Source organism: Hippocampus guttulatus, chromosome 19 (assembly GCF_054856545.1).
Source record: "Hippocampus guttulatus isolate MCC_2025c chromosome 19, RoL_Hgut_1.0, whole genome shotgun sequence".
Classification (NCBI taxonomy): Eukaryota; Metazoa; Chordata; class Actinopteri; order Syngnathiformes; family Syngnathidae; genus Hippocampus; species Hippocampus guttulatus.
In genome coordinates this window covers 5,195,891-5,206,969 of record NC_141279.1, presented here as the reverse complement: position 1 = coordinate 5,206,969, position 11,079 = coordinate 5,195,891, and the positions used below count along the sequence as shown (strand labels likewise).

Sequence of the window (11,079 nt, the reverse complement as noted above, 5' to 3'; positions counted from 1 at the left end):
ACGTTGAGCACTTCATATCGTTTCAACAACTTCAGACCTAACTATAGATGAACAACGGTTCTATATTTTTTTTTGGATTAATTACAGTCTGGAATAGGCCAATAATTCATGATTCTGATTTTGATGCAATGGGATATAAAAATATCCATTTCTTTTCATAAAACACAATGGGATAAACACAAAACATGCAGTATTCTGCATATAAATCAGTTGAAGATGAGAAAGATAAAGCCCCGAATAGATCAATAATTCGTAACACAGATTTTGATGCAGTCGGCATTTAATGAAAAACAAACGCAAAACGCGAGCACAAGGTAACAAAACACACGAGCGCATCTGAGCACAAAAGACGAATACATTTTTTAATAACGTGTCAGACACTTAATCGGAAAATAAGGATAAACACGAAAATGGAAAATAAATATAAATGACATTATTATTCTGATTATATTAAACACATATCAAATATATAACGTTGAATGAGTCGTTTTAAAATTAGTCTTGCCAGACTCCGCATAGTTAAGCCCCACCCACTGCTGTTAGCGAGCCACGCATGCTAAGGAAGTAACAATGTTTACAGGAAGTAGACCAAACGTGAAAGAAAAACCACGTCAGCTACCTGCACAACTTTACCAGTTACGTTAACGTGAGATAATATTTTCAAATAGTTCTGTTTGCGTCTAGAGGTTAAATTTAAAAAAAACGTGTACTGTATTTTGAATAATCTTACTTACTGACGTTAAACCTGTCCATCTTAGAAGTTTAGAATGTATTTATGCTGTCATTTATGCTTCACTTGGGAACAAAACGACAGCGAAATTTGACAGTGGCGATATTATCGGCGTTGTGGTGAGGTTATACGGCGAACACATGTTGAGGTAGTCCCGTGAGACATGGATTTCCTCACTTTGTTTGCCATCTACGTGACTGTGGTGCTCACTTCCATCATCTTAGTCTGCAAATATTCGGGCCAGCAACAAAGTCCATTTTCTTACATTTTCGACACCACAACAAAGGTAAGACACATGGGGTCTTTATTGACGTTTCCAGAAATGAACTCTGAAGGGCGCTGTTGGAGTAAGTATGGCACGATCAACACACCCACTAAAATACTGTTTACTATTTTTTTAAATTTCCCCTTCACAGTTAGTTGTACCACTTACTCCAAAATGGCTCAAGCGGTGTTTACAGTGGACCTCGCACAGATTTTTTCACCAGAGGTGTGTACACAACGTCTGTACACTTTATACTTGCACATCATAGACATGCATTTGATGCCTTGTAATCACTCTCAGGACATGGCCATTCTAATGTGCCACTTCCTTGTCGCTGCAGGACCAAAATGTTCATCATTCTGCACATCCTGTTAGAAGGGGCCGTATACGCCGAGTTCACCTATGAGGTTTTTGGTTTCTGCGTCGAGATGGGCATCTCTCTGATCAGCCTGTCCGTGCCTTACATCCTCCTTGTCGTGAAGACTTTCTTCTTCTACCTTTGCATCAACAAAGAACCAGGTACCTTTTTTGTTGGCCTTGCATTTGGTTTTGTTATTTTGTCCTTTTTCCCTCTGTAACTGTTTATTTGATACCATCTCGAAGGCACCGTGACCAAGAAGAAAAACTCCAGCCAGTTGAACGTGTATCCATACGACAAGAGGCTGTTTCACCCGGGCATCTCTTGCCCAACATGTCACCTTATCAAACCTGCCCGCTCCAAGCACTGCAGTGAGTTCTTTGTTTCGTTTGTTCACACCCTTGTGGCTTTATCGAAAACTGTATTTGCATCTTATCCTTTCTGACTGTTTGCATTCATGCCTTTCTTCATTCCTCCTGATATTTTATTGAGAATTCAAACTTTACGAAGCCCAAATGCACTTTGTACTTCAGGAGTGTGCGACAGGTGCGTTCAGCGTTTCGACCACCACTGCATCTGGGTGAACAACTGCATCGGTGCCTACAACATCCGTTACTTCCTGCTCTACTTGATCAGCGTATGCGCCATGTCGGCTGACATTGCCATCCTGACGGCCGACCTGCTAATTGAAGCCGTGCTGCAGTCGGGGCTGCTGTGGGCCAGCTATATTGATGAGTATGGCCAGCAACAGCCAGCTGGGCCTCAATTTGCCATGCAGGTAAAAATCAATCAGTGGCAATAAAACAAACATCCACCAGCTTTGATGATGTCATCGCAAAGGAGTGGAAGAAGGTTTGAGTGGCAATTTGGAAAGCTGGTGAACTCCAGTGGGAGTGCTGGAAATTGATCGTTTGGTCCTTATTTCATATTGAAATATTTTCTCTTTTTTTTTTTTTCCTTTGTAGCATCTGTTCCTGACCTTCCCCCGAATCGTCTTCATGCTGGGCTTCGTCGTCTTTGTCTTCTTGCTGCTCGCTGGTTACACACTGTTCCATTTGTTCTTGGCGCTCATCAATCAGACTTCCAACGAGTGGTACAGAAATCGCGGCTACGTTTGTCAGCACTGCCACCCGTCTCCCACGGGAGATCATTTTTGTAGCGCGGCGTCTCACAACTCGAAGAGAAACTACTACAGCCGTGGGGTACTGCGGAACTTGGGAGAAATATTTTTTCCTCGACGACCTGGTGGGAAAAAAACCACTTAGAAGATTGTCACTGCGCTTGGTGTCTGTTTACATTCTACGATCAACTACTAGTTCTGAAAAAAATAGTCACCCACACAATGTCACAGCTTGGAAAAGTCCCCACGACTAAGGGAGAACAAATATTGAATCCCTTCGTTGTTGTTGCACCATTGATCCGATTTTTAATTTTGAAGGAGAATTTTCTGTAATGTGTTAGGGAATTTCTATGTGAAACATTTTTTTAATGTATTGCTTTAACTGGATGAGTTAAATTGTATTTTTTCACTATTAAAAGGTTTGCATTTGTAATTTGAATTATTTTATTGTGTTATTCACTGATTAAATGATGTATCCACAACACCCAAAATAGAGTGCTGAACAAGAATCATGTGCAACATGAATGTACATTTAATCCTAATTGTGATTGATGGAGCATGTGCTCCCTGCACATATTTGTGCAATATCAGGATATGCGTGCACCTTTTAAAATGGGCAGAGAGTATATATAGCTTGAAAATTGAATATTTTTAATGTGTTTACTCTGTACATCATGTTTAGATTAGCCGAACGTCCAATGAAGGAATTTCCATAATGACATTTTAGGCAGGCGTGGAAACGGACGCTAGGGGGCGGTAGGCGGGGCTTCTAGCGTGGGTCCTATCTCATAAGCCGGTGCGGAAGTAATCGCATCGGCATGAAGAAGGGCTCACTGGAAGGTCAGGTTTTACATAATTACTGTTCAGTACAATTAAGCCATTTGTTTACCCCGAAAAGTTTGACTTATGGTCATGTTATAACTTGCTTTCGACTTGCAACCTTGTCATGCGCTAGAGATATTTCCTGGTGCGGAAAGCGAACGGTCGTCGATTGCGCAACTACAAATTACGTGTTTATTTTGAACACTTGGGCGCAACTTAATTCCTCATGGCCGGGTCAAAATGCGTCCGACTCAGCGGCGAGCTGGCGAAACAACTGCTGGCCTCTGTGGACAGCGTCCTGTTTGACTGCGACGGGGTCATCTGGAGGGGGGACCAGGCCATCCCCGGTGCCCCTCGAGTCATCGAGCTGCTCAAGCAACACGGCAAGAAAGTCTTTTTCGTGACCAACAACAGCACCAAGACAAGAAAGATGTACGTGGATAAAATGTCCACGCTGGGCTTTAACGCGAGCGAGGACGAGGTGTTTGGGACCGCGTACTGCTCCGCCATCTACCTGAAGACGGTGTGCAAGCTGCAGGGCAAAGTGTACCTGATCGGCAGCAACGCTATGAAACAGGAGCTGGAGGCGGTCGGCATCCAGCAAACCGGAGTGGGACCGGACCATGTCTTCGGCAAGCAGACCGACTGGGCCAACGTGCCCCTGGAACCCGACGTGAAGGCGGTGCTGGTCGGGTTTGATGAGCATTTCAGCTACATGAAGCTGAACAGAGCCTTGCAGTACCTCACCCGAATGGACTGTTTGTTTGTGGGCACCAATAGAGACACCAGGCTGCCTCTGGAGGGGGGCACGGCAGTCCCAGGTAGGAAGAAATCTGCTTGGATCTTGGGTGCTTTGCGTTGGTTTCCTTCACTTCCGATCTTTTCTGGCACTCAAGCTTTTTACACCTCAAGAAATACCGCCATCTTGACCAGTAGCGTAGTAGGCCTAAGTGTTCAAATTGTGTCTCTTCTCGCTCCCGTCAGGTACGGGCTGCCTACTGCAGGCGGTTGAGACCGCAGCCCAGCGCCAGGCCGCCACAGTGGGCAAACCCAGCCGCTTCATGTTTGACTGCGTGGCCTCCAAGTTCCACGTGGACCCTGGCCGCTGCCTGATGGTGGGCGACCGCCTAGACACGGACATCATGCTGGGTTCCAACTGCGGCCTCAAGACGCTCCTCACCCTCACCGGCGTCAGCACGGTGGCCGAGGCTGAGGCCAATCAGAAGAGCGGCTGCTCGGAGAGGCAGGGAATGGTGCCCGATTATTACGTGGAGAGCATTGCGGACTTGCTCCCGGCCCTGCGGGGATGAAGGACTCTTGGGATCACCATCATCTTCCAGTTGTCTCGGTTCTAGTCATGATTTATCATCTTTATGACATAACTACCGTCGGCTTTTTAAGATCTTCTACAGAATTGTCCATTTCAAGGTGCTACTTGACCCGCTGAAAAAAAAAGTCAAATCAGTTTAATGCTAACGGGTTTAGCATGAGCCAGAAGACACAGTAACTTTTAAATGGTTCTCAAATGTAATTTGATTCTGAATTCTACAAGAAGCCAAATTCAGTGAGAGTATTTTGGACCACAGTCTGTCGTCATTTGAAATTTTCAAATCTTTAAAGGAGTATTATTGAAAGCGTTCGGGGTTATTGTGTCAAACTGTGGTATGCTAACCCGGGACTAGCTTTTTTTCACAAGTTACAAATGAGTGTATTTTTTTTTAAGTACTGTTATTTCATATATATTTTCCATGTACCCAGTTTCAAGAATACAGACGAGTACCACACAGTATAACATTCTCAGATAATCGTGTACTTTAACCCTTTCAGGGACAGCGGTTACTACAGTGGACAGTTTATAACATGGGTGTCTAACTCATTTTTGTCGCTTTTGATTGATATTGATAGATAATTAGTTTTAAAATCACAAGTCAAGAATAATGATTGGTATTGTGGATTACGTATGATAATTTGAAGTTTTGGTGCAGACTTTAGCAAGCATCATGGAACTTGACGTGCTTGATTTGCTTTCGCAGGCCACATAAAATGATGTAGCAGGCCAGATCTGGCCCCCCGGGCCTTGACTTTGACACCTGTGTCTTACAATGTTACCAGGTTAGTCCATGAAAGGGTTAATTGCGCCTTTGCTTTGGCAACTAACTGCAATTTAAGGAAGGAAGTGAGCTGCAAACGGAGTCATGTTTGCAACCGTTTTCAAGCGTGGGGGGGGGGGGGGGATAATGGCGAGTAGCAAAAATGTAAATTACATGTGCAGTTTGTTAGCCTAACACCATAGTTGCCTAAGTCATGTTTTGCAAATAACCATGATCTAGATAAGTGAGAGTCTTTATAAATATTTTTTAAAAAGCACTTTGGTATATTTTATCGATCTTGTGACATTGTGTTAAAAATGGCTTGGGCACTTTGGCTATGGGGCTAATGATTTTCTTTTATGCGGGCCTCTTGATGTTCACACAAATACACAACGCTGATCCTGATTAAAACAAAAATCTTAATGTCAACTTGCCGTGGTTTTATTTTCGTAAAGTCACTTTGATGCTTTCACCTGCGGGAACTACTCCAGAGTCGCGTATCACCTTCTCGCCTGCTGAAAGATGCCTTCCGTGCCGTGGCTGCTTTTCTGCCTTTTGTCTATTGTCCCGCACTGAGGTCGGCTGCCAAGCGTGCGTGTGTGAAGTCCAAAAAGATTGCGGGAAGGGAACTCTGTGGAGCCTATCTCTTAACCATTTGTGGATCCACACCAAAATGTAATGGCTTCTTCCTTGTAGGGTCAGAGGCATGAAAAGAATCTCCTCCGATGAAATTCGGGTGATTCCAAGATTTGGATTGAAGAGACGAGGAGGAGGGGGTGGTGGGGTGAAGTGGGAGGTCTCTGGGGATGAAAACGGAAGGCAGCCAGGTGAAGCGGATCTCGGACAAGCGCTCGTCATGAGCACAGCTCCGTTCCGGCGCCGTTGGACAAGGGAGCAGACCGAGTGAGGAGCCATGATGGGACGCGGGATGGGAAGATGTTGGAATCTCCCGGAAGGCACTTTGGAAAGGGGATGCTGCACGGTAAGCGTGTCGTTTCCTGGTTCTTCATGCCGAACTTTTCTCAGCTGTTCTGCTTTTGTCTCCAAAGAAAGGGGGCTCCTCGGATTTCCACCACATCCCCAAAAAAGCTCTCTGCGTCAGCCTCTCGGCTTCCCTGCTCCTTATCCTCCTGGCCCTCGGTTTGACTGGCCACCTCGAGTTGCCGCATCGCCTCTGGCAGGTTTGGCTGGTCTTATCTCTCAACCTATTTCGCATCATCATCATCATCATCATCCTCCTCTTCCTCATCTCCGTTAGTCTTCACAGGCTGTCCGATTCACCGCTCCAGACCCGGCAGGGGTCCTGCTCCTCAATCAGTCTGCAATCGTGGACCAGCAGAACGGCCTCGTGACCTTTTCTGTGACCGCGCGGGCGAATCGGACGTCCACTGTGCTCTTTGACATGAAACGCGTACGTTCACGGGAGCGATGAACGGGGGTATGACGGAGGAAAAAAGGTCTGATTAAATTCCGCCATGCTTTTAAAAACATTTTTTCTTTCAGGGCTTGGTATGTTACCAGCCGGTCCACCAGGAGAGCTGCTTCTTGCGGACCATGGAGACATCGGACTATGAGAATGTGCACTCCCTTCTTCAAGCATCGGTACACAAGGTAGTAAAAAGTGAACCCTTGAGTATTCAATTATTATTATTTTTTTTTATACTCGGGCCAAACAAAAGTAATACGTAGGTGCCACGGAACCTTGTTGAGGTGATTTGAAGAGATTATTTGGACAAAAGTTCATTTTTTGGCCAATATCTTCTCGAGGAACTATGTTGAAATGGGTTTGAGGAGCTTTTTTGGACATACAGTCCCCTCCGAAAGTATCCTTTTGGAGAAGTCCCCGGACTCACGAGCGAAAACGGTCTCCCACAAAGTTGCAAGTGTAGAATTGTCCAAAATATCTTGCGAAGATAAAGATGAATTCATAGGCACAGTATGGCAGTTTTAACCCAACCCCTGAAGAATTCACAACTTTTTTTTTAGCTTGATACTTGTGCGTTTAAAATGTGGTTCCGCATGACTACCTTGCTGCTAAATCCAAATTGGTGGGAGGAGGGGGGGGGGGTGAAGAAGATCCTTTTCAAATCTCGCTCCTGCTGGATTCCTCAGAACATGTGATCCCTGCAGCCTGGGCTCTTCTTACAGGAGACTGCAGCAGATACAATAGCCTCACTGTGTGTGTGTGTGTGTGTGTGGGTGGGGTGGGGTGGGGGTGGGGGGTTAAACTTCTCTTTTGGAGGGAAATACTGGTTCTCATTGGGCAATTTGAGCGGCCATCTACATATTTTTCTGCATTTCGATGAAGCTGGCTCGTATGATCATATTGGCCAACCCGGCAAAAAGTTTTTTCTTGAATGTTATGAACTCGAAAGCCACGCCCACCAGCCACATTTTAATCTGCACGATCTCAAGATCTCCAATACAAATTTACAAATAGCTTTTTTTTGGGGGGTTGTCGATCACCACAAGTATGAAACTGCACTTTGTCATACTGTGGGGGGGGGGGGGGCCTTTCTAATAATTGACCAACCGTACTTCTGATATAAGTCACCACAACATGTTAATATTTTTTTCTTTTTCCATCAGAATCCGTTCCAGCTTTCTGCAAACGAGACTCGCCGGCGCACGGAGTTCTTGGGGGTCCTGCCTGCTCGTCAGACAGATGCCTCTACCTTAGAAGAGCCTCTGAAGCTTCTGTGTCAGGATAAGACTATTCACTGGACCAAGAGGGCCGAAGGTAAGAAGTGGAGAACAGACCTCAAGACACTCAGCAAATTACATGACTCGAACGCGAATGTATAGGAAGTACAATTTGGTGTAAGACTTATTCACAACTGGTACGCATGCATGAGAAAATCCAAGCCATTTCAGTTTTGATTGATTTATTTGACACCATTTTCGGTTTCTGTCTTTCTCAGGGCCGGGCAAACAGCGGCTGGTCTATTTCTGCATCGACATATGCTTTCCCAACAACATCTGCGTGTCTGTTTGCTTTTACTACCTACCGGAGTAATTCTCAATCTCTAACAATTATCCTGGGGAAAAAAAAGATTAGGAAGAGGAACTTTTTCTTCAAGACGAATGCTGTCAATACGATATTCCTGCCTACAACCCTCCCTGGCTGCCCTCTTGTACCGACAACCAGTGTAATGTCAGTGTTGAATTAAAAAAAAAAAGACAACGGCGCACTTTTTTTATATGATTTTTAAAAAAAACTTTTTTATGGTGTTGCTTTCAACATTGCACAGTCCCGAATCTCAGGTCAGCACGCTGTCATTGAAGGCCAGACACACCACGGCCTTCTGATGGCCACTGTACTCCCTTTTGATCTCGCCCGTCTCCACACACCACAGACGAGCCAAGTTGTCCGAGGAAGCTGTGAAAAAAAAAAATAATAACGCAATTCATTATTATTCCGATGATCGGGGACATTTTGGTCAAGCGCTAATATGATCAAACTAGGCCTACCTGTGACAATATACTGCGAGTCCCCTGAGAAGGCGCAGTCCCACATCCAGCCTCTAGATGTCTCTCCAGGATTGTTACTCTTGATGCTCAGCTCGGTCATCAGGGAGAAATTGGACGTCCTCCAAATTTTGCAGGTCTGATCAGCTGAGCAGGTGGCCAACAGACTGACAGAATGAGAACCTCGGCGTCAGCGACACTCATTTGATGCCTCGTGAGGTAGGTTGTGGGTTACGGGCGTAGAATTGTCGCCGAGGCAAAGACTCACGTGGAATCGGGACTAAACTTGCAGCGTAGGGAGTAGCGTTTGTGTGCTGGGATTTTGGTTTTGGGAATGAGCTGTGTCACCTCGTCTCCCATGCCTCCGGCCAGGTTCCACACGTAACAGTTACCCTGTCGTGGAGAACAACGAGGAAGTTTTATGAATTAAAGGCACAAGTGCACCGTTTGTCTCCTTCCATGTAGATTTTAACCCTTTCATGCAGCCGGTAACCTGATGACACGATAGTAACCGCTGTCCTTGAAAGGGTTAAAAGAAAAAAAAATAATAATAAAGTTGAGTAACTGACCGAGCTGTTGACTGCTGCCATGTAACTGGCATCTGGATCGATATGAACTGCGTTGACCGACACTTCCGGCTCGGGAATGAGCTGCTCATTGTGGTCCGTTTTCAGATCCCAAATATGAATCACTCCACTCTGGTCTCCGACGATGAGTTCTGCCTAAAAAAATGCGCATTTCAAGTTGACCAAAAATCAACATCAACGCACATTTGTGAACATCCCACCTGGTTCGGATGCAGGCACACACAGTTGATGGGCGCGTTGACCTGAAAGATCCTTTGACACTGCAGATTTCTTGACCTGTGCAGGATTAAGTTAGTTTGACACATTCATTATTTGATTGTATTTAAATATTTCATATTTATCCAAACATTTACTGTATTTATGATTTTGCGCAACGTAATGGCAATGGAGTACCTCAGGTCCCAGATACGAGCCATGCAATCTTCTCCTCCTGTGTACATCCAGCGTCCATCTTCATGGAAGCCCACAGAGGTGATGTTCTTGCTTACGCCGTCATAGTTAATGACAGGGTTGGGATTGTTGGAGTTCAGATCGTACATGCGGATATGCTGATAACCTTAAAAGGGAAGGCAACGTTTGATTCATGACATGCATGTTTGACGACAAGAGTGCTTTTTTTTTTAAGTAACTAACCTGCAGCAGCAATCATACTCCTGTCAGGTGTTACTTCAAGCGAATTGACTTGCTGGCCACAAGTATTCTTAAAGAAACAATTAATTTCTCAGATTTCCAGTCGCTGAATGGGAACTGAACCCACACTTCCTGCATGGAAGTCAATTATGTGAACCACGACCATCAGTGTCCCCTCACAACTTTATCATTGAGTACAAAACATTGTTGCAGAATGATTAGCATCAAAACGAAAGCCTAAAAGTGAATTTGGAGCTTAAAAGCAAAATTAAAAGGTGACGCAAAGGCGTATTGCGTTGTCTTCAACCGGAAGTGTGATCCCCAATTAAAGGATACAGAGTCTTGGTGCTGAACTGTTCGGGTGCAGATTCCGCTGTGGGCTTGCCAAAAGCGGACTGTGTGGTCGTACCCGGCCGTGGCTAAAATGACCGGGTCGCTGCCCACGGTCCCCTGATTCACGTTCATGCTTGTCTTCTGGCTGCCACTGTCGAAGTGAGTATAGTTCACCAATACGTGTTAACGTTCAATTATTAGGCGACACAACACGAAGGTAGTGCAGCATATTTCCACGCAGCAGCATCCAAATGACGCCAACCAGCAGCTGACGTTCGTTGCTATGTTAAATGGGTTGGAACAACAGATCCGTGGTATTAAAAGCCGATATAGTAAATGTGCAACTCTGCATGGGAAAAAAACATAAATGACTGTATGTCTAAGCTTGGAAGAGTTAAATTAGTTTTGATTACCTTTGGTTTTGGTCCTGCACTAAACCTGTACGTCTTTATAAATAGCCCCCCCCCCCCCGAGCAACAAATAATGATGACAAAAGTTCCGCTTTGCTCGCGTCAATGCTGCCATCTGCTGGCTCGTTGTTATTCTCTCAAACTACCGGTATTGTTATTTCAAAATTGACTAAACCTGCCACATAAATATGAATACAGTGTAAATTATATTTTATGTTGAGAAGATGCATGTCTTGAAGCTAGCAGGCTTCTGCTCAAGAAATGTT

At 44.9% G+C, this 11,079-nt stretch overlaps 4 protein-coding genes across 5 annotated transcripts; 3 read left to right on the top strand and 1 right to left on the bottom strand.

The window, feature by feature from the left end:
• Positions 1-26: 26 nt before the first annotated feature.
• On the top strand, positions 27-2,912 carry zdhhc4 (zDHHC palmitoyltransferase 4). The gene is made up of 6 exons (XM_086099219.1): positions 27-1,016; positions 1,147-1,220; positions 1,336-1,514; positions 1,599-1,724; positions 1,887-2,131; positions 2,319-2,912. Exons 1-6 carry the CDS (start codon positions 894-896, stop codon positions 2,616-2,618), a joined length of 1,047 nt encoding a protein of 348 aa, XP_085955345.1. The 5' UTR covers positions 27-893; the 3' UTR covers positions 2,619-2,912.
• A 367-nt stretch (positions 2,913-3,279) lies between these two features.
• On the top strand, positions 3,280-5,814 carry pgp (phosphoglycolate phosphatase). Its single transcript, XM_086139050.1, has 2 exons — positions 3,280-4,116; positions 4,280-5,814. The coding sequence occupies exons 1-2, from the start codon at positions 3,522-3,524 to the stop codon at positions 4,603-4,605; spliced, it is 921 nt and encodes a 306-aa protein (XP_085995176.1). The 5' UTR covers positions 3,280-3,521; the 3' UTR covers positions 4,606-5,814.
• Positions 5,815-6,298: 484 nt separating this feature from the next.
• Positions 6,299-8,401, top strand: bricd5 (BRICHOS domain containing 5). 2 transcript variants are annotated; one of them, XM_086139053.1, is made up of 6 exons: positions 6,299-6,367; positions 6,435-6,566; positions 6,644-6,796; positions 6,889-6,996; positions 7,975-8,125; positions 8,307-8,401. In XM_086139053.1, exons 1-6 carry the CDS (start codon positions 6,299-6,301, stop codon positions 8,399-8,401), a joined length of 708 nt encoding a protein of 235 aa, XP_085995179.1. The 2 variants fall into 2 exon arrangements, with proteins under 2 accessions (XP_085995179.1, XP_085995178.1); XM_086139052.1 differs by having other exon boundaries at positions 6,889-6,999.
• Positions 8,254-10,870, bottom strand: mlst8 (MTOR associated protein, LST8 homolog (S. cerevisiae)). The gene is made up of 9 exons (XM_086139049.1): positions 10,817-10,870; positions 10,407-10,554; positions 10,074-10,125; positions 9,834-9,996; positions 9,641-9,716; positions 9,423-9,575; positions 9,122-9,246; positions 8,857-9,020; positions 8,254-8,764 (listed from the first exon to the last, which is right to left on the bottom strand). The coding sequence occupies exons 2-9, from the start codon at positions 10,533-10,535 to the stop codon at positions 8,646-8,648; spliced, it is 981 nt and encodes a 326-aa protein (XP_085995175.1). The 5' UTR covers positions 10,536-10,554; positions 10,817-10,870; the 3' UTR covers positions 8,254-8,645.
• Positions 10,871-11,079: the final 209 nt, after the last annotated feature.